This window comes from Papio anubis, chromosome 1 (genome assembly GCF_008728515.1).
Source record: "Papio anubis isolate 15944 chromosome 1, Panubis1.0, whole genome shotgun sequence".
NCBI lineage: Eukaryota > Metazoa > Chordata > Mammalia > Primates > Cercopithecidae > Papio > Papio anubis.
Genome location: NC_044976.1, coordinates 49363115 through 49384105, shown reverse-complemented (window position 1 = coordinate 49384105; position 20991 = coordinate 49363115). Strand labels below are relative to the sequence as shown.

The 20991-nt window shown below is 39.1% G+C and overlaps 1 protein-coding gene across 3 annotated transcripts in view; it reads left to right on the top strand.

Annotated features, from left to right (window-relative positions):
* FAF1 (Fas associated factor 1) overlaps positions 1–20991 on the top strand; it is a 495227-nt gene that overhangs the window by 14643 nt on the left and 459593 nt on the right. The window contains exons 1-2 of one of the 3 annotated variants that reach the window (XM_021922837.2): positions 10090–10302; positions 10779–10816. The exons of 1 other annotated variant lie outside the window; for it this stretch is intronic. In XM_021922837.2, coding sequence (XP_021778529.2) covers positions 10272–10302; positions 10779–10816 — 69 coding nt within the window. In that variant the 5' untranslated portion in view covers positions 10090–10271. Of the gene's footprint in view, positions 1–10089; positions 10303–10778; positions 10817–20991 lie in introns of those variants that run through there. One more of the 3 variants, XM_031668481.1, reaches the window with a different exon arrangement.

Here is a 20991-nt window from a genome sequence, read left to right as displayed (position 1 = left end):
AAAGATGACTGGGAAAAAGATAAAGTTATAGCTACTGGAATGGGACATACTGATTTTGTAGCAATGGACAGAGAGCAGCAATCCTGACACTTGGTGGAGGGACCACCTTAGACCCCAGGAGGTTTAGAGAAGGGAAGGACATTAATGTTCATTTTCTTTCAGAATCACCCTTGAAGACTTCCTCATAAAGGAAAACACTCTGGTGCAGCTCCTCCAAACTGTTGCTATCACATTAAGTTTAGCTGACTGCTGGGTCTGCCGTCCCCCATGACTCTGATCATGATTTGTCATTCCCTGTAAACTTACTGGGAAGTCTACTGGAAACAGCAGTGGTTGGCTCCAGGTCATGTACCTTCCATACAAAACACCTGCAAACACTTCTTTACTCCCATCTCATCAACTTCACTCGGATTCTGTGGGATAGATTTTGACCACCTGGATTATGGCCTGGACAAATGGGACAGATTGGACTGACTGCCATCATTCAGTCCTTTCAAAAACAAGGACTAGACTCAATGTTTTGAACTGAACGGGGTGGGAACCTTGTGCTGGGACACAATTTGACAATGCCTCCTTGGCTGATGTAGGTACTCCTTGGAAAGACCTAGTGATTCTAAACAACCCTCTCTTTTCCGGTGTACCATGTGTGTCCTTGGGACTGTACTTCTTTTGTGTAACCCAGGTATTAGCTTATCTCCCTTCTAGAAACATGGACCTTCCTCTACCTTTGAATGTTTAAGGAAACACCATTAAATCTTGTAGCCTTTAGATAACTGTGGAGATCTCTCTAAAATGAGGCCATCCTTGCTTGCTTGGGGAAGCTTCCTGGAATGATAACTGATTTATTATTTAGGCACACCCTGTGAACAATTATCTCTCTAAGGGGAGTCATTCAATTAGACTAGGCAGTGCAAAATTCATTCCTGACTTTTTAACTGAAGTAACCAATGACAACACCTTGGCCCTGGAAGGCATTAAGGTCAGCCTCAATTCACTGACCAGAGTTCTTAGGGATGATAAAATTGCCCTGGACTTTTTTCTTGTGAGCCAAGGCAGAGTCTGTACAATTACTAATATATCTTATTGTTCCTAGATTAATACCTTAGGCCAAATGGAAAGGTCAATACAGACAGAAAGCTACTTGACTTTCTGAGGTAGACCCTGATGGCTTATGGGATTTCATCTTATTTGGGTGTGGGATTCTAAGAAACATGGTTGAAATCAATTCTGAAAATTGACCTCATCCTGCTGCTTGGAGTCTTGTTGATAGTAGCCTTAATTAAATGATGTATGATATCAATTGATTAGATTTAGGTCAACCCTCTGTCTGTTGGATTAATCAGATTGCCTGATAGTGGCATACTTGTGAGAAAATTATCAGCCGCCAAGATGGTTAGAAATGAGTGGATGTTGTTGGGACACAATTCTCTATGCCTTATATGTTTCTGCACATCTTATGAATAGGGTACTGATTCTTCTAGGTTTTCTTCTCAAGGATGTTATATTGCTACCAGCCTAGATAGTGTTTCCCCAAAGGGCTCGTTGCTTACACTCTGAAGGTAAAGATGCTTTCTCCCTCCACAGCAAAGGACAGGTATGCTTACAGTCCATTATAAAAGATTCACATTCCCTAAGCTCAGGGTTCCTCTCCTGTAATGCAATCCACGGTGTATGGCCCACTCTGTGTCACCCTATGGAAAATTGGCCTTGGGAATTGGTGTAAAAATTGCTGATACTCTGTTAAAAAAAAAAAAAAAAAAAAAAAAAGCTAAAACTCTGGCTGCTGTTATTGTTGTGAGGAATAAAGTGCTTCATCCTTGTCTTAGGAGTCCTGTATCTTCCTCCAATATCCATGAAATTGTAACAGGACAGGTTGTTAGCTTGCCAGTAAGTAGGGTGGATTCTTAGCTTTTTTGTAGTTGTTACTACCCTGCAAGGTAGGTAATCCCTCATTTTGCATATTGATCTTAGAGATAGTAATTATAATAACTACAACTAACGTTTATCGAACGTTTCCTTCCCTTCTCTTCCCTTTCCCTCCCCTCCCCTTCCTTAAAATACAGTGTAGTTTACAACAGAGTTCACATGTGATGTGGTGCAGTGGCACCATCACGGCTTACTACACCTGGCTAATTTGTGTGTACATATATATACACTTTTTGTAGAGATGGAGTTTCACTATGTGGCCCAGGCTGGTCTCAAACTCCTGGGCTGAAGTGATCTGCCCACTTCGGCCACTCAAAGTATTGGCATTACAGGCGTGGGTCACCACATCTGGCCTGAATGTTTTCTTTCTATTGGGCTCTGTGATAACTGTTTCATTTGCATTGTCTCATCTAATTGTTATATGCCATCTAATTTGTAATAGCCATTGTTATTATTTCTATATAAAGATGGAGAGGCCGGGCGCGGTGGCTCAAGCCTGTAATCCCAGCACTTTGGGAGGCCGAGACGGGTGGATCACGAGGTCAGGAGATCGAGACTATCCTGGCTAATATGCAGGAAACCCCGCCTCACTAAAATACAAAAAACTAGCTGGCGTAGGAGCCTGTAGTCCAGCTACTTGGGAGGCTGAGGCGGGAGAATGGCGCGGAACCCGGGAGGCTAAGCTTGCAGTGAGCCAAGATCACGCACTGCACTCCAGCCTGGGAGCACAGCCAGACCTGGCCTCAAAAAAAAAAAAAAAAAAAAAAAAAAAAAAAAAAAAAAAAAAGATGGAGAATATGGAGGGGTAAAGAGGTTGAGTAAGTATCTAATGACAGATAGTAACAAGGGTGGGATTGGAACTCAGATTTGTTCGACTACAAAGTAAAATGTATGTATGATCTCGTATATCCACATTTGCTCAAATGGGTATGCTAGGCAGTACTCAACAGCAATTTACTGGAATAATAAAAAAAAATATGGTTTTAAGAAATATTAAAAATCATTTTCACAAAGTATATATAAAATTTACATGAATTTTAAATAGAAAATGAGATTTCAAAGACATTGTAAGAAGGTAGCTTGCTTCTCTTTGGGCCCAATGGGGAAACATGTTTTCCTCCAATGAGGGAATGTATTTCCCTTCTGTCGTTATGCCCACAGTTGTGGTAGAATTTAATAAATACTAAACTTTACCACATTGTCTTTTTTAGAGCAAATCCAAATGCATCCAAACTGGGCTCAGTGGCTCATGCCTATAATCCCAGCACTTTGGAGGCCAAAGTGGGAGGATCGAATGAGCCCAGGAGTTCAGTATTGCCTGGGCAATATAGTGAGATCTTGTCTCTACAAAAAACTTGAAAAATTAGCTGAGACCTGGCATAGTGGCTCATGCCTGTAATCTCAACGCTTTGGGAGGCTGAGGTGGGTGGATCACTTGAGATCAGGACCAGCCTGGCCAACATGGTGAAACCCCGTCTCTACCAAAAAAAAAAGAAAATACAAAAATTAGCTGGGCGTGGTGGCTGGCACTTGTAGTCTCAGCTACTCCGGAGGCTGAAACACGAGAATCACTTGAATCCAGGAGGTGGAGGTTGCAGTCAGCTGAGATCACACCACTGCACTCCAGCCTGGGTGACAGAGTGAGCGTGAGCCCTGTGTCTCCAAAAAAAAAAAAAAAAAAAAAAAAAAGTTGAGCGTGGCAGCGCGCACCTGTAGTCCCAGCTACTGAGGAAACTGAGATGAGAGGATTGCTTGAGGCTGGGAGATGGAGGTTGCAGTGAGTCAAGATTGTGCCATTGCACTCTAGCCTGAGTGACAGAGTGAGACTCTGTCTTTGAAAAGAAAAACCCAAACTGCATCCAGGTATTTTTTGATTCTTTCTTTAGCTTTATTCTTTAAAGATGATTTTTAAAATTCCTTTATCCTATTGTAGCTTTATGGCACGCAAAAAGAGAGGACAATGTAGTTTTTCTGGTGTCCCTGGATTGACCAAGGATAATAGAGAGATGGAAAAACAAAATCTTCCCCCAAAACGAGAGCTTATTGACTGCTTATCTTGAAGTTATGTGTGACAATGGTTGCTACCGAGATTATGTAGTTACTGGTATTTTTACGTCACTTTTACATTCATCAGTGCCTGTACGTTACTTTCATTTTTAAAATTTTTTCTTGAAAGTACTGAAAGTGCCTGTAAATAATTATGTTAGTATAAATCTATATCAATGCAAAGTGATTTGCTTAATTTTTCTGGGAGTACTGTCAGTTTTGGGTATATTCCCAATGTCCTAGTAGTAGAACTTGAAACAAAAATAATGGTGTAGACCAGGCACGTTGGCTCATGCCTATAATCCCAGCACTTTGGGAGGCAGAGGCAGAATTGCTTGAGACCAGGTGTTTGATAACAGCTTAGACAACATATTGAGACCCCCATCTCTACAAAACAAATGAACAACAAAAACATAATGGTATAGTGGTGAAAGTTGATACATGTGAACTTTGTTGTAAACTACATTGTATTTTAGAAGAGTGAAATAATGCTTACTAATTACTTTGGAATAATATAGTAAAAATACTCTGCCAACGCTGACTGGATAGATATTTGATAATATGAAATATATGTATATTTTTAAATCTGGTAATGTCCTTACTGGATTTTAAGAAAAGGAGTCCTGTGGCTGGGGATGGTGGCTCCACGCCTGTAATCCCAGCACTTTGGGATGCTGAAGTAGGCAGATTGCTTGAGCTCGGGAGTTTGAGACCAGCCTAGGCAACATGGTGAAACCCCATCTCTACAAAAAAATACAAAAATTAGCCAGGAGTGGTGGTACGTGCCTGAGGTCCCAGCTTCTCGGGAGGCTGAGGCATGAGAATCACTTGAACCCATGAGGCAGTGGTTGCAGTGGGCCGAGATCATGCCGCCGCACTCCAGCCTGGGTGACAGAGTGAGACTTTGTCTTAAAGAAAAAACCAAGAAAATAAAAAAGTACTTTTAGAGACATACTGTAATACTTACGGGTGAAATGATATATCTAGAATTTACTTCAAAATGACCTTCAATAAATGTGATTCACCACGTAAACAGAATTAAAAGCAAAAACCATATGATCATCTCAATAGATGCAGAAAAAGCTTTCAATAAAATCTAACATCCTTTCATGATAAAAACCCTCCTCAGACTAGGCATGGAAGGACCATAACTCAAAGTAATAAGAACCATCTATGACAAACCCACAGCCAACATCATACTTAATAAAAGCTGGGACCATTCCCCTTGAGAACTGGGATGAGATGAAGATGCCTACTCTCACCATTCTTATTCATCATAGTACTGGTCATAGTACATAGTCCTAGCCAGAGCAGGTATTCAAATAGGGAATGAAGAAGTCAAACTATACCTAGAAAACCCTAAGGACTCTGCCAAAAGCCCCTAGAACTGCTAAAAATTTTAGCAAGGTTTCAGGATATAAAATCAGTGTACAGAAATCCAGTAGCATTTCTATACACCAGTAACGCTCAGGCTTAGAGTCAAATCAAGAGTGCAATCCCATTTACAGTAGCCACAAAGTATATGGAATACCTAGGAATACAGTTAACCAAGGACATGACAATCTCTACAAGGAGAACTACAAAACGCTGCTGAAAGAAATCAGAGATGAAACGAATGAAAAAACATTCCATGCTTATGCATTGGAAGAATGAATAACATTAAAATGGCCATACTCTCCAAAGCAATTTATACATTCAGTGCTATTCCTATCAAACTACCAAGATTATTTTAAACAAAACTACAAAAAACTATTCTAAAATTCACATGGAAGCAAAAAAGAGCCCAAATAGCCAAAGCATTCCTAAGCAAAAAGAACGAAGTGGGAGGCATTATACCACCCAACTTCAAAGTATACTCTAAGGCTGTAGTAACCAAAACAGCATGGTACTGGTACAAAAACAGACACATAGACCAATGGAACAGAATAGAAAAACTCAGAAATAAAGTTGCATTTCTACAGCTGATATTTGACAAGGCTGACAAAAACAAACAATGAGGAGAGGACCCCTTATTCAATAAATGGTGCTAGGATAACTAGCTGTATGCAGAAGGATGAAACTAGACCCTTACCTTTCACCATATATGAGAGTTGACTCAAGGTGGATTAAAGATTTAAATGAAAGACCTCAAACTAGGAAAATCCTAGTAGAAGAAAACCTAGGAAATATCCTTCTTGATACTGGCCTTGGCAAAGAATTTTTGGTTAAGTCCCCAAAAGTAATTGCAACCCAAACAAAAATTGACAAGTGGGACATCATTAAACTAAAGAGCCTGTGCACAGCAAAAGGAACTATCAACAGTGTAAATAGACAACCTACAGAATGGGAGAAAATATTTGCAAATCTATGCAGATTATGTGTATTTATAGCAGAGCCGTAGCATTTCCAGGGGATGGATCCTGAGGGTACCCTGAGTTAATAATGGATACAGAGCCATCTTTTGATGAAAGGGTACTGGTGACATACATAGCTGGTCCTAGGACTCAGTTTCATATACGTTCCTACTGAGTTTTTAGGAGACCTGTATGAAGGTAGTGGCAAGGAGCTCCCTCCTGGCCAGGGAACGTCTGTCTTGCAGTTGCTATTTGTTACCCATGGGAAATGTATGAAACTGCAGAGTCCTGGCTCTTAATTATTTTCCACAATTGCTATAGTAATGTCAAATAGGATGTTCTGAGCTTGCCTAACCAGGCATTTACTCAGAATATTCTTAGTGGTATGGTTGGCATTGTGGTCAGAGAAGAGAGATGGGTATATCATGGAGTTTTGTCAGTATGAGCAATTGTGCCTAATAAAAAAACAGTGTCTTTAATTCTTATTGCTTAAATCAGTATGTACTGAGGGTATACCAGGTATTAATTTATTCAACAGATACTTAAATGACCTCACATGTCTTGTGATGCAAGGATGTAAGGAATACAGAGAAATACGTATTACCTGACATGGTTTTTATTCATATTTTCACTCACTTGACAAAGATTTATTGAATATCTGCTCTGTGGCAGGCATTATACTAGGTATAGGTGAATAGGGATTGGAGAGGAGGAAGAGATACAAAAATTAAGATAGGGGCATTGTTCTTAAAATCCTTGGAAATAATTGTAGTGCAGAATAACAATAAAGGAATATAGAACTTGGTTCCAGTGGTTAAAATGGGGTATATTCATATAGTACTTTAAACCAATAATATTAGATATGTCATAGGGCAGAATACAACTAACTATCAGATGGTTGGTAAAACCATGAGAATCATGTGGTACAAAGTCCCAGGGCTGAAATCCCTTCTGTATCTTTCCTCATGTCCATCTTTTGCTTGAAAACTTTTGGTGATTAGGGGATCACTACTTTGGAAGGCAGCTAATAAAATTTTACCTCTTTGTAACTTACTGATTTACTCTAGACCTGTACAGAATCTGTGCCCACCGCCCCATGTGAAGGCAACTATGTTAGCATTAACTCTTATCTGAGTCCTAATTTTTCAGTTCTTTCTACCACTCTTATTACTTAGCTCTTCTCTGGATGTGCTTGTCTGTCAATGAAACACTTCAAAAGAAGAGATCAAGAGTGAATACAATATTCCAAAAGAGATTTGGAATACAGTAGAATGGACTTTCCCCTAGTTGTGCACATTGTATTACTATTAATGTACAATGTGTGATACTAATACCTTACAATTTTGACACATATTGGTGGGTGGTAACATAAATATCCCACCTGAGTAAGGCATACCTCCCTCATCTTAAATTCAATCATTTGAATTTCTCTAGCTCAGTGAAGAACTTTGCCAACTTGAATCTTTCTACCTGCTCTTAAATCATCTCTGTAGGAATTTGCTCCATCGGTTTTCTCCTACATTTCCTTTGGCTTCTGCATCTCTGTTTCGACTGACTCCCTCTTCCCCTCATATTTCTCTTCAGCGTTAATGTACATTAGAGTCTGTCCTGTCCCCTTTTCCTTTCCACTCTACCTCATCCGATATGGTTTCCAAATAATCATCCTTTCTTTGGTTTTCACTATCCATTAAATATATGCTACTAAGTCCAAAAACAGCAGCCTCATTTCTGTCCTCCTTTGAATTCCAAATTAAATTGCTTACATAGAATGAGGGTCAAGTTCACCGGCAGGCTAACAAAGCTCCTTGTGATTTGGCCTTCTATACCCTATGCCTTGTGCTGTAGTAATACTTTGATGCTTGTAATTTTCTTGAACTTATGTCATTGTGTGCCTCTGCTTTTGTCAGTTCTCCTGTCAGTTTTGCCTGATTCTGTCTTCGCACACTTGTGTGTAGGCATTATTATCTTCTGTGAAGTCTTCTCTGACAGTTACTTACTCCCTCCTCTGTATTTCTCATTCTTCTTCTTTTTTAAAAAAATAAATCTGCAATACCCATATGTATTTCTCATTCCTATATATCTATCTGTCATTATAACTATCACATTACTTTGTAAATATCTGTTTGTCTGTCTTATTAATTTGTGAGTTCTTTACAGCCAGGAACGGTATCTTATTTGTTTTGCAATTTCTGGTGCCTAGCATGCTTCCTGGCATATAGTATGTTCTCACTGAATATTAAATTGAACTGAACTAGTTAGTTTTGAGCTTGTTGAAATAAGAAGGAAAAGATATGATTCCATCTTTGTATCTTGATTTTGTCATCAGGATGTAGCTGTTTTAGCTTTGTGTCATTTGCATATGTAAGTGAACATTAGTTTGTTAGTTAACACTGAGTGCCCTGAGATTTGGGACTGTGTCATGTTCATCTCTGTATTACTAGTACCTAGTACATTGCCTGGCAAATCTCAGGATGTCAGTACTTATTAAAATGTAGCTTTAAGAGTAAATCAGGCTGGGCGTGGTGGCTCATGCCCATAATCCCAGCACTTTGGGAGGCTGAGGCAGGAAGATCACTTGAGGTCAGGAGTTCGAGTCAGCCTGGCCAACGTGGTGAAACCCCCCATCTCTAGTAAAAATACAAAAATTAGCTGGGGGCGTGGTGGTGGGTGCCTGTAATCCCAACTACTTGGGAGGCTGAGGCATGAGAATTGCTTGAACCTGGGAGGCGGAGGTTGCAGTGAGCTGATACCCTGCTACTGCACTCTAGTCTGGGTTACAGAGTGAGACTCCATCTCAAAAAAAAAAAAAGGTAAATCAGGCCAGGAGTGGTGACTCATGCCTGTAATCCCAGCACTTTGGGAGGCTGAGGCAGGAGTTTGAGACCAGCCTGGGAAATATATGTTATATTCTTGACATGCTAGTCAAGTTATTTATCGAAAAATATTTTGGCATGAATTATTAATAATGAATTCATGGTGATTTGTAATGATCATCCTTCCTAGAAAAAAATGTATAGGCCAACATCTTTATTAATTATAAAATTTTGGCATTAATTGATGGCAGCATACAAAGTTTCTAGTTATCTTAATTTTTGTTTTTCTCTCCTTTTGAAATTCTAGCATTTCTCCTATTTAAAACAATTCTCAAAGATTTCTTGTTGGTTATATGGGTCTTATTGCTACATTTTTCAGTACCTTTGTGGTTAGTTGGTGTAAGACATAAATTTACAGATTGAAGAAGCTTAGTGAATACCAAGTAGGTTTAATACAAAGAAAATCAGTTGTAGGCACATAATAATCAAACTGCTAAAAACCAAAGATAAAATCTTAAAAACATCCAGAGGAGAGGGAAAAACATTCATAAATAGAGCAATGACAAGAGTCATAGCTAACGTCTAGTCAGAAACAGTGGAATCCAGAGGATAATGGAATAATATCTTTAAAGTGTTGAAAGAAAAAAATATCAACTAGAATTTTATATTCATCAAAATTATCCTTCAAAACCAAAAGTGAAGGCTTTAAAATTTTTTTTTCAGTTACTTATTTATTATTATTTTTGAAACTCACTGTGTCACCTAGGCTGGAGTGCAGTGGTATGAACATGGCTCATTGCAGCCTTGATTTCCTGGGCTCATGTGATCCTTCTGTCTCAGCCTCTTGTGTAGCTGGGACCACAGGTGTGTACCACCATGCTTGGCTAATTTTTAAATTTTTTTGTAGAGACAGGGTCTCATTTTGTTGCCCAGGCTGGTCTCGAACTTCTGGGCTCAAGTGATCCTCCTGCCTTGGCCTCCCAAAGTGCTGAAATTATAGGCATGAGCCACCATACCTGGCCAAGAGAGTGTTATATGATAAAATATGGGAAGATATGTTGCCCACAGATCTGCATATTATAAGAAATTATAAAGAAATTTCTTTAGGTTGTAGAGGAATGGTATCAGATGGAAATATGGATCTACGGAAGACATGAAGAACACTGAAAATTGCATATATATGGGTAAGTATTTAAAAAATTACGTAGAAGTAAAATATGTGACAACAGTATCAGGAAAGAAGTATTGCAAGGTTCTTACATTACATGAGGTGCAGTAATATTAAGGTATACTGATAAGTTCTGGATGGATGTTGTAATTCTGAGAACAACCACTAATAAAGAGAAGAAATATAGTTAAAAAGCTAATAGAAGAGATAAAATAGATACTAAAAATATGCTGATATGGTTTGGCTGTGTCCCCACCTAAATCTCAACTTGAATTTTATCTCCCAGAATTCTCACGTGTTGTGGGAGGGGCCCAGGGGGAGGTAAATGAATCATGGGGCCTGGTCTTTCCCTCGCTATTCTTGTGATAGTGAATAAGTCTCGCGAGATCTGATGGGTTTATCAGGGGTTTCTGCTTTTGCTTCTTTCTCATTTTTCTCTTCCCGCTGCCATGTAAGACTTCTGTCATGATTCTAACTTCTGTGCACCCGCAGGCTCAATGATTCTGAGGCCTCCCCAGCCATGTGGAACTGTAAGTCCAATTAAACCTCTTTTTGTTCCCAGTTTTGGGTATGTCTTTATCAGCAGCATGAAAACAAACTAATACAGTAAATTGGTACCAGTACAGTGGGGCGTTGCCAAAAAGATACTGGAGAATTTTGATGCGACGTTGGAACTGGGTAACAGGCAGACGTTGAAACAGTTTGGAGGGCTCAGAAGACAGGAAAATGTGGGAAGGTTTGGAACCTCCTAGAGACTTGTTGAATGACTTTGACAAAAATACTATTAGTGATATGAACAATAAGGTCCAGGCTGAGGTGGTCTCAGATGGAGATGAGGAACTTGCTGGGAACTGGAGCAAAGGTGACTCTTGCTATGTTTTAAGCAAAGAGACTGGCGGCATTTTGCCCCGCCCTAAAGACTTGTGGAACTTTGAACTTGAGAGAGATGATTTAGGGTATCTGGCGGAAAACATTTCTAAGCAGCAAAGCATTCAAAAGGTGACTTGGGTGCTGTTAAAAGCATTCCATTTTAAAAGGAAAAAAGAGCATAAAAGTTCAGAAAATTTGCAGCCTGATGCGGTAGAAAAGACCCATTTTTTGAGGAGAAATTCAAGTTGGCTGTAGAAATTTGCATAAGTAGCAAGGACCCTAATATTACATGGGGAAAATGTCTCCAGGTCACGTCAGAGACTTTCATGGCAGCCCCTCCCATCACAGGCACGGAGGCCCAGGAGGAAAAGTGGTTTTGTAGGCTGGGCCCAGGTGTACTGAGTGCATCCTAGGAACTTGGTGCCCTGTGTTCCAGCCACTCCGGCCATGGCTGAAAGGGGCCAACATAGAGCTTGGGCTGTGGCTTCAGAGGGTAGAAGCCCAAAGCCTTGGCAGCTTTCACGTGGTGTTGAGACTGCAGGTGCACAGAAGTCAAGAATTGAGGTTTAAGAACCTCCGCCTAGATTTCAGAAGATGTATGGAAATGCCTGGATGCCCTGGAAGAAGTTTGCTGCAGGGGTGGGGCTTTCTTGGAGAACCTCTGCTAGGACAGTGTGGAAGGGAAATGTGGGGTTGGAGCTCCCACACAGAGTCCCTGCTAGGGCACTGCCTAGTGGAGCTGTGAGAAGAGTGCCACCATCCTCCAGATCCCAGAATGGCAGATCCACTGACAGCTTGCACCCTGTGCCTGGAAAAGCTCCAGATACTTAGTGCCAGCCTGTGAAAGCATCCAGGAGGGAGGCTGTATCCTGCAAAGCCACAGGGGCGGAGCTGCCCAAGATCATGGGAAACCACCTTTTAGATCAATGTGACCTGAATGTGAGACCTGGAGTCAAAGGAGATCATTTTGGAGCTTTAAAATTTAACTGCCCCACTGTATTTCGGTCTTGAATGGGCCCTGTAACCCCTTTGTTTTGGCCAGTTTCTCCCATGTAGAATGGCTGTGTTTACCCGATACCTTGTACCCTCATTGTATCTAGGAAGTAACTAGCTTGCTTTTTATTTTAGAGGCTTATAGGTGGAAGGGACTTGCCTTGTCTCAGATGAGACTTTGGACTATGGACTTTTGGGTTAATGCTGAAATGAGTTACGACTTTGGGGGACTGTTGGGAAGACATGATTGGTTTTTAAATGTGAGGACATGAGATTTGAAGGGGCCATGGGCGGAATGATATGGTTTGGCTGTGTCCCCACCCAAATCTCAACTCGAATTTTCATCTCCCAGAATTGCCACGTGTTGTGGGAGGGACCCAGTGGGGAGGTAATGGAATCATGGGGGCCAGTCTTTCACGTGCTATTATTATTATTATTTTATTTTTATTTAGTTATTTATTTTGAGACGGAGTCTTGCTCTGTCACCCAGGCTGGAGTGCAGTGGTGCAATCTTGGCTTACTGCAAGCTCTGCCTCCCTGGTTCACACCATTCTCCAGCCTCAGCCTCCCCAGTAGCTAGGACTACAGGTGCCTGCCTCTATGCCCAGCTAATTTTGTGTGTGTGTGTATTTTTAGTAGAGATGGGGTTTCACCGTGTTAGTCAGGATGGTCTCGACCTCTTGACCTTGTGATCCACCTGCCTCAGCCTCCCAAAGTGTTGGGATTACAGGCGTGAGCCACTGCGCCCAACCACCTGCTATTCTTGTGATAGTGAGTAAGTCTGGTGAGATCTGATAGGTTTATTCAGGGGTTTCAGTTTTTGCTTCTTCCTCATTTTTCTCTCACTGCCACCATGTAAGAAGTGCCTTTCACCTCCTGTTGTGATTCTGAGGCTTCCCCAGCTATGTGGAAGTGTAAGTCCAATTAAACCTCTTTTTGTTCCCAGTTTTAGGTGTGTCTTTATCAGCAGCGTGAACCAACTCATACATATGCTTAACCCTAAAGAATGCAGATAAGAAAGTATAACTGAAGAAAAACAATTGGGACAGATTGTGGAAACAAAATAAAAGAACCACGATAGTAAACGAAGAACCCAGATAGTAAACTTACAGTAAACTACTGCCATATCAGTAATTACATTAAATGTAAATAGGGTAAATAGTTATCAAAAGGTAGAGACTGTCAGGTTGGATGAAAATTAAATATTGATCTATATTGTGTATAAGAGAAGCATCTGGAATATAAAGATGCTTCTCTAGGTTGTAAATAAAAGGATGGATAAACAATGTATCATGTAGACACTAATCATAACAAAGCTGCTGTGATTAATTAATGTTAGACTAAGTAGACTTCAATTTAAGGAGTTTTACTAGAAATAAAGACATTCTGGCCCACAGTTTTTCTGATTTCTAACCCTAGTTATGTTGCCTTCTTTAGTTTTCTCATTGTAAAATTGGGCTATTTGATGCTTTACCTGCATTATTATTAGTCCTTACAGCAGCTTTGCAAGATTTGTTATTACCATTGTATGAATGAGAACACTGAGACTCAGAGAGTCTCAGGACTAGTTAAATGGTAAAGTCACAGGTCTAGTTAAATGGTAAAGCTGCATTTGAAGCTAGTTGTGCTTTGAGTCAGAGTTTTTTTTTCCACTACACATTGTTTCCTGCCAATATACCTTCCTGAATAGTACTGTACCCTAAGCTTTGCTTCTGTATAAACACACCTACTTGGAAGAACTCTCCTGAGGTCACCTGCTTAGCTCATTATGCCCTTTTGGAATCCATTCTTCTTTAAAACAAAATAACCAAGATGTATTAGAATGTCATTAATAGGCTGTAATTGAGAATTTCCCATGTTGGCATTATGATTTTACTACTTATCAGTACATTTCAAAGATATCCCTCTCTTGAAATGCTTTGTTAACTATAGCCCCAGATTCCCCTAAATAAATGCTAATTTGCTAACATTTTGGTTAAGCAAATGAAAAATGAAAAAAATGAGTGGCATGGGTCATTGGAGTCTACTTGGAAAAAAGAAGGTATTTGCATCTTGGTGCTTACTGTTAATTGTTTATGCGATAAATTGCCTAATATGTGTTATTTGCTTTTTAAGAGTTGTAGACTACAAATTACTGATAATTTGTATAGCGTTACATCATATTTATAGCTTCTGGTAAGACAGAATACTTATAAATTATGATTTATAATAATTATAAAAAAGCTAAGTATGGTTTGAGTCCATTTAAAGAATCTTATAAATCTTTAGATGTACTTTGTTATCTGAATAATTGTGAATCGTGAGGGCAGGAGCCAAATCTTTTACCCACTGTATTTCCAGAACCTAGCACTAGGCCTGGCACATGATAGAGACATTCAATGAATATTTTTGGCAGTTTTATTATTTCCTGAAAGTCTTGTGTGAAAGCTAGTGTGAAATGAAATTCCCAAGATGTGTTAAATGTTTGCTCCCTCTTGTGGATAGAAAAGATAATGTAAGCTCTTATAATGAATCTGTTCTCTAGTTTTTGTTACCAAAAGATATAGTATAAACAGTGTGTAAAATTTACTGAAATTTTTCTCTTTTTGAAGGGATCTGAATACAGTTTTATCAACCAAAGATCTTTTGGTTCACATATATTCATAAAACATGCATAATTCTTGCTCAAGTATCATTTTTTAAAACTATCCAGGATAAAATTTATATACTAGTACTCGATTTAGAACTTAAATAGCACTGTTTTTGGAGCCCACTCCTTCTGCTTTCCTATGTATAAATTGTGTGAATGATCAAAGAACTTCCTGTTTTAATTCTGTTAATACAACTCTATTAAATATTGTTGGATATCCTTTGAGAGTATTATTAAACACATCATTTCCTAATAATTCAAAACATTTTTTATTTTGATTAAAAAAAGAATAATTTTGCTAGCTTTCCCAGTTATTTATTTTTTTTGAGACTGTGTCTCGCTGTGTCACCCAGACTGGGGTACGGTGATGCAGTCTCGGCTCACGGCAACCCGTGCCTCCTGAGTTCAAGCAGTCCTCCCACCTCTGCCTCCCATGCAGCTGGGACCACAGATGCACACCACCATGCCTGGGTATTTCTTTGTATGTTTAATAGAGATGGGGGTTTCACCATGTTGGCCAGGCTGGTCTCGAATCCCTGAGCTCGGCTTGACCTCTCAAAGTGCTGGGATTACAGGCATGTGCCACTGCGCCTGGCCAGCCTTCCTCAGTTTTTTTTTGAGATGGAGTCTCGCACTGTTGCCTGGGCTAGAGTCCAATGGCATGATTTCGGTTCACTGCAACCTCCGCCTCCTGGGTTCAAGCTATTCTCCTGCCTCAGCCTCCCGAGTAGCTGACATTACAGGCGCCCACCACCACACTCGGCTAATTTTTTGTATTTTTAGTGGAGATGGGGTTTCGCTGTGTTGGCCAGGCTGGTCTCGAACTCTTGACCTTGTGATTGGTCTGCCTTGGTCTCCCAAAGTGCTGGGATTACAGGCGCGAGCCACCATGCCTGGCCGCCTTCCTCAGTTTTTAAATACAGAACACTTATTTTCTTTTAAGTGTGATACTTTTATTCTAAAGAGTTAACGTCACAGACTAAAAGCAGCTGGCCTTTGGAAATGCTTTGACATGTAGAATAAATCTTTTAAACAAAGATGTAGATTCTTGATATTCTTTTCTCCATATACTCAAGAGACTTTCATATTACTTTCTTAGACCTTCATTTTCTATTCTATTATTTATAGTAGAAGTTGACTTTCATTTTGAGGCCACTTTTGAAATAGAACTAATATTTTTGCCATTTCAGAAAAGTTGTAGTCTGTGTGCCAAAGACAGACAGCGTGCAATATAAGTGCACTATAGCATGGATGTTGGACTCTTAAGCAGGGCTCACTTACTAGGCAGGTGACTTGTTCCTGAAAACCAGTCTGGCTGTGAACATCCAGATCCTCACCTCAGCAGAATCACAGTCTGTCATTAACTAAAGCAAGTGAAAACTCTAAACTTTATGAGGGTGTAATATTCAGATAGCAAAGAACAAAAATCCTAAGAGTATAGTTTGAATTTGCACAACATGAACACATCCATATAAACAACACTTTGGTTAAAAGAACAGAATATGTGACAAGAGTAGAAAAAAGAAAAAGAGGAGATTAGGGCACATAGAGACGCAGGGAAGAACAATGTGAAGACACAGGGAGGAGATAGCCATCAACAAGCCAAGGAGAGAGGCCTCAGAAGACATCCAAACTGCTGACACCTTGATCTTGGATTTATCATCTCAGAATTGTGAGAAAAAAAATTTATGTTTAAACAAACAAAAAGAAAAAAAAGAAGCAGAATATAATCAGAGTTCCAGAAGCTTCCTTCTTCCATTCAGTTATCTCTCACCCTTCAGGATAACCTAGTAGATTGACTTCTGACATTACATATATGTTAGTTTTGCAAGTTTTAAAACGTTATGTATATGAAACTACACAGTAAGCTTTTATTTTATTTTATTTTATTTTATTTTATTTTATTTGTTTAATTGTTTTTTGGAGACAGGGTCTCTCTCTGCCACCCAGGCTGGACTGCAGTGGTGCCATCTTGGCTCACTGCAACCTCAGCCTCCCAAATAGTTGGGACTACAGGCACGTGCCACCGTGCCCAACTAATTTTTTGTCATTTTAGTAGAGACGGAGTTTCAATATGTTGACTAGGCTGGTCTTGAACTTCTGACCTCAAGTGATCCACCCGCCTCGGCCTCCCAAAGTGCTGAGATTACAGGTGTGAGCCACCATACTTTACCCCCATACAGTAAGCTTTAAAACAAAAAAATTCTGGTAAAATATACATAACATAAAATTTACCTTTTTAGCTGTTTTAAACATACAGTTCAGTGGTATTAAGTACCTTCACATTATTTTGTAGCATCACCACCACTCATCTCTAGAACTTTTTCATCTTCCCCTAAACTCTTATTGATTAAACATTAACTCCCCATTCCCCTTTCTGCTTCTAAACATTAACTCCCCATTCCCCTTTCTGCCTCTGTGAGTTTGAGTACTTATAGACGTGGAATTATTTAGTGTTTGTCCTTTTATGTCTGGCTTGTTTCACTTAACATAGTATTTTTAAGGTACATCCATTTTATAGCGTATGTCAGAATTTCTTGTCTTTTTAAGGAGCAACAATACTCTGTTGCGTGAACATACTACATTTTCTTCATTTATGGATGGACATTTGAGTTGTTTATACATTTTGGATGTTGTTAACAATGGTACTATGAACATGGGTGTATAAATATGTTTTGAGTCCTTGCTTCCTTAAAAGTCTTTTGGGCATATAACCACAAGTGCAGTTACTGGATGGTACGGTAACTTTTTCCCTTGTATTTTTAGTTTACATGTAATAATTGTATATACTTATGCGATACAAAGTGATCTTTTCATAAGAATATGCAATGTGTGGTGATCAAATCAGGATAATTAGCATATCCTTCACCTTAAACTTTTTTTTTCCTTTTTGTTGGGAACGTTTAAAGTCTGCTTTTTTATCTTTTTGAAAATATACAATATATTATAGTTAACCGTGTCACCCTACAGCGCTGTAGAACACCAGAACTCATTCCTCCTATCTAGCTGTAATTTCATATCTGTTAACCAGGTTCTCCCCATTCACCCCTTCTCACTGCCCTTCCCAGTCTCTAATATTTCCAATTCTATACTCTAATTCCGTGAGCTCAGAATTCTTTTTAGCTTCTACATATGACTGAGAGCATGTATTTATCTTTCTGTGCCTTACTTAGTTTAACATACTATCCTGCAGGCTTATCCATGTTGCTGCAAGTGATAGGATTTCATTCTTTTTCTTTGTAGTTTGTTTGTTTGTTTATGTTTAGAGACAGGATCTTTCTGTTGCCCAGGCTGGAGTGTAGTGGTATGATGTAGCTCTCAGTAATGTTAAACTCTGGAGCTTAAGCAATCCTCCCCCCTCAGTGTCCTGAGTAACTGGGATTACACGCATGTGTCACCACACCTGGCTAACTTGTTTTACTTTCTGTAGAGATAGGGTCTTGTTATATTACCCAAGCTGATCTTCAACTCCTGGCCTTAAGCGACCCTCCTGCATCAGCCTCCCAAATCACTGGGATTACATGCATGAGGCACACTACACCTGGCCCAATTCCATTCTTTTTCATGGAGGAATAGTATTCCATTGTGTATATAAACCACTTTTTTATTTATCCATTTGCCTGTTGATGGACATTTAGGCTGACTCCGTATCTGGGCTATTATGAATAGTGTTGGAATAAACATGGGGGCGCAGGTATCCTTTTGATGTTGATTTCCTTTCCTTTCTATAAATAACCAGTAATGAGATTGCTGTATCATATAGTAGTTCTATTTTTAGTTTTTTGAGAAGGCACGACACTGCTTTTTATACTGACTGTACTAATTTATATTCCCACCAACAGTGTATGAGTTCCTTTTTTTCTGCATCCTTGCCAGGATTTGTTTTTTTTTGTCTTTGATAATAGCCATTCTGACTGGGGTGAGATAATATTTGTTGGTGGCCATTTCTGTGTCTTCTTTTGAGAAATGTCTCTTCAGATACTTCACCTACTTTGTAGTAATGGGATTTTTTTTTTTTTTTTGCTGCTGAGTTGTTTGAATTCCTTGTATATTCTGGTTGTTAGTTCTTTGTTAGTCAAATGATTTGTAAGTATTTTCCTATCTACAGGTTGTCTGTTAACTGTGTTGATTGTTTCTTTTGCCGTGGAGAAGCCTTCTAGTTTAGTACAGTCCCATTTGTCTGTTTTTGTTGTCTGCGTTTTTGTCCTGATGTGTTTTTGTCCTGACGTGTTTTCACCCAGCAGTTTTATAGTTTTGAGTCTTACGTTTAAGTCTTTAATCCATTTTGAGTTAATTTTTGTATATAGTGATAGATAGGGGTCTAGTTTCATTCCCCTGCATATGGTCATCCATTTTTCTCAGCACGATTTATTGGAGACTGTTTTCCCAATGTGTATTCTTAGTACTTTTGCCGAATATCAGTTGGCTAAAAATATGTGGATTTATTAATATTTTTAATTTTAGGGTTGTCTGTTCTGTTGGTCTATGTATCTGTTTTTTTTGTTTGTTTCATTTTGTTTTTTGAGATGGAGTTTCATTCTTGTCACCCAGGCTAGAGTGCAGTGGCACGATCTCAGCTCACTGCAACCTTTGCCTCCTGAGTTCAAGTAATTCACCTTCCTCAGCCTCCGGAGTAGCTGCGATTACAGGCGCCCACCACCACACCCAGCTAATTTTTGTATTTTTTGGAGAGACAGGGTTTCATCATGTTGGCCAGGCTGGTCTTGAACTCCTGAACTCAGGTGATCTACCCACCTCAGCCTCCCAAAGTGCTGGGATTACAGGCGTGAGCCACTGTGCCTGACCTATGTATCTTTTATTATACCAATACCGTGCTGTTTTGGTTACTGTAGCTCTATTGTATATTTTGAAGTCAGCTTTGTTCTTTTTTCTGATTATTACTTTGGCTATTCAGGGTCTATTGTGCTTCTATGTGAACTTTAGGATTGCTTTTTCTATTTCTGTAAAGAATGTCCTTGGTATTTTATGGAGATTATGCTGTATCTGTAGATTACTTTGGATAGTATGGTCATTTTAACAATATTAGTTCTTCTAATCAATGAGTGTGGGATACCTTTGTTTGTGTTCTCTTCAATTTCTTTCATTAGTGTTTTGTAATTTTCATTGCAGATGTCTTTTATGTTCTTGGTTAAATTGATTCCTAGGTTGTTGTTGTTGTTGTTTTAATAGCTATTGTAAATGGGATGGATTGGTTTCTTGATTTTTTTTTTTTAAAATTGTTCATTTTTGGTGTATAGAAGTACTGATGATTTTAGTTTGTTTATTTTGTGTCTTGTAACTTCGCTGAGTTTATCAGTTCTAAAAGTTTTTTGGTGCAGTATTAGGTTTTTCTATATCTAAGATCATGTTATCTGCAAACAAGAATGATTTGACTTCTTCCTTTCCAATTTGGATGCCTTTTACTTCTTCTCTTGTCTGGTTGTTATAGCTAAGACTTTTAGTACTATGTTGAATAACAGTGGTGAAAGTGTGCATCTTCGTCATGTTCCAGATATTAGAGAAAAGTGTTTCAGTTTCTCCCCATTCAGTATGATGATAGCTGTGGGTATGTCATATATGGCTTTTATTACATTGAGATATGTTTCTTCGATACTCAGTTGGGAGTTTTTATCAGAAATGGATGTTGAATTTTATTGAATGCTGTTTCAATGTCTATTTAAATGAAAATATGATTCTGGTTCTTGATTCTGTTAGTGTGATGTAGTGTGTATTTATTGATTTGTGCATGTTGGGCCATCTTTGCATTCCTGGCATAAATCCAGCTTATGGTGAGTGATCTTTTTAATGTGCCATTGATTTCGGTTTGCTAGTATTTTGCTGAGGATTTTCAAATCTATGTTCATCAGGGATATTGACCTGTAGTTTTCTTTTTTTGTTGTGTTCTTGCCTGGTTTTGATATCAGGGTAATGCTGTCTCATAGAAGGAATGAAGAAGAATTCCCTTCTTTTTAATTTTTTGAATATTTGAGAAGAATTGGTGCTAGTTTTTCTTAAGAGTTTTGTAGAATTCAGCAGTGAAGCTATCTGGTCCCGGGCTTCTCTTTTTTGGGAGTTTTTGTTTGTTTTTGTTTTGTTTTTTTAAAGACACAAGGTCTACCCTGTCACCCAGGCTGGAATGCAGTGGTGTTATCATAGCTTACTGCAGCCTCAAACTCCTAGAGTCAAGGGATCCTCCTGCCTGAGGCTCCCAAG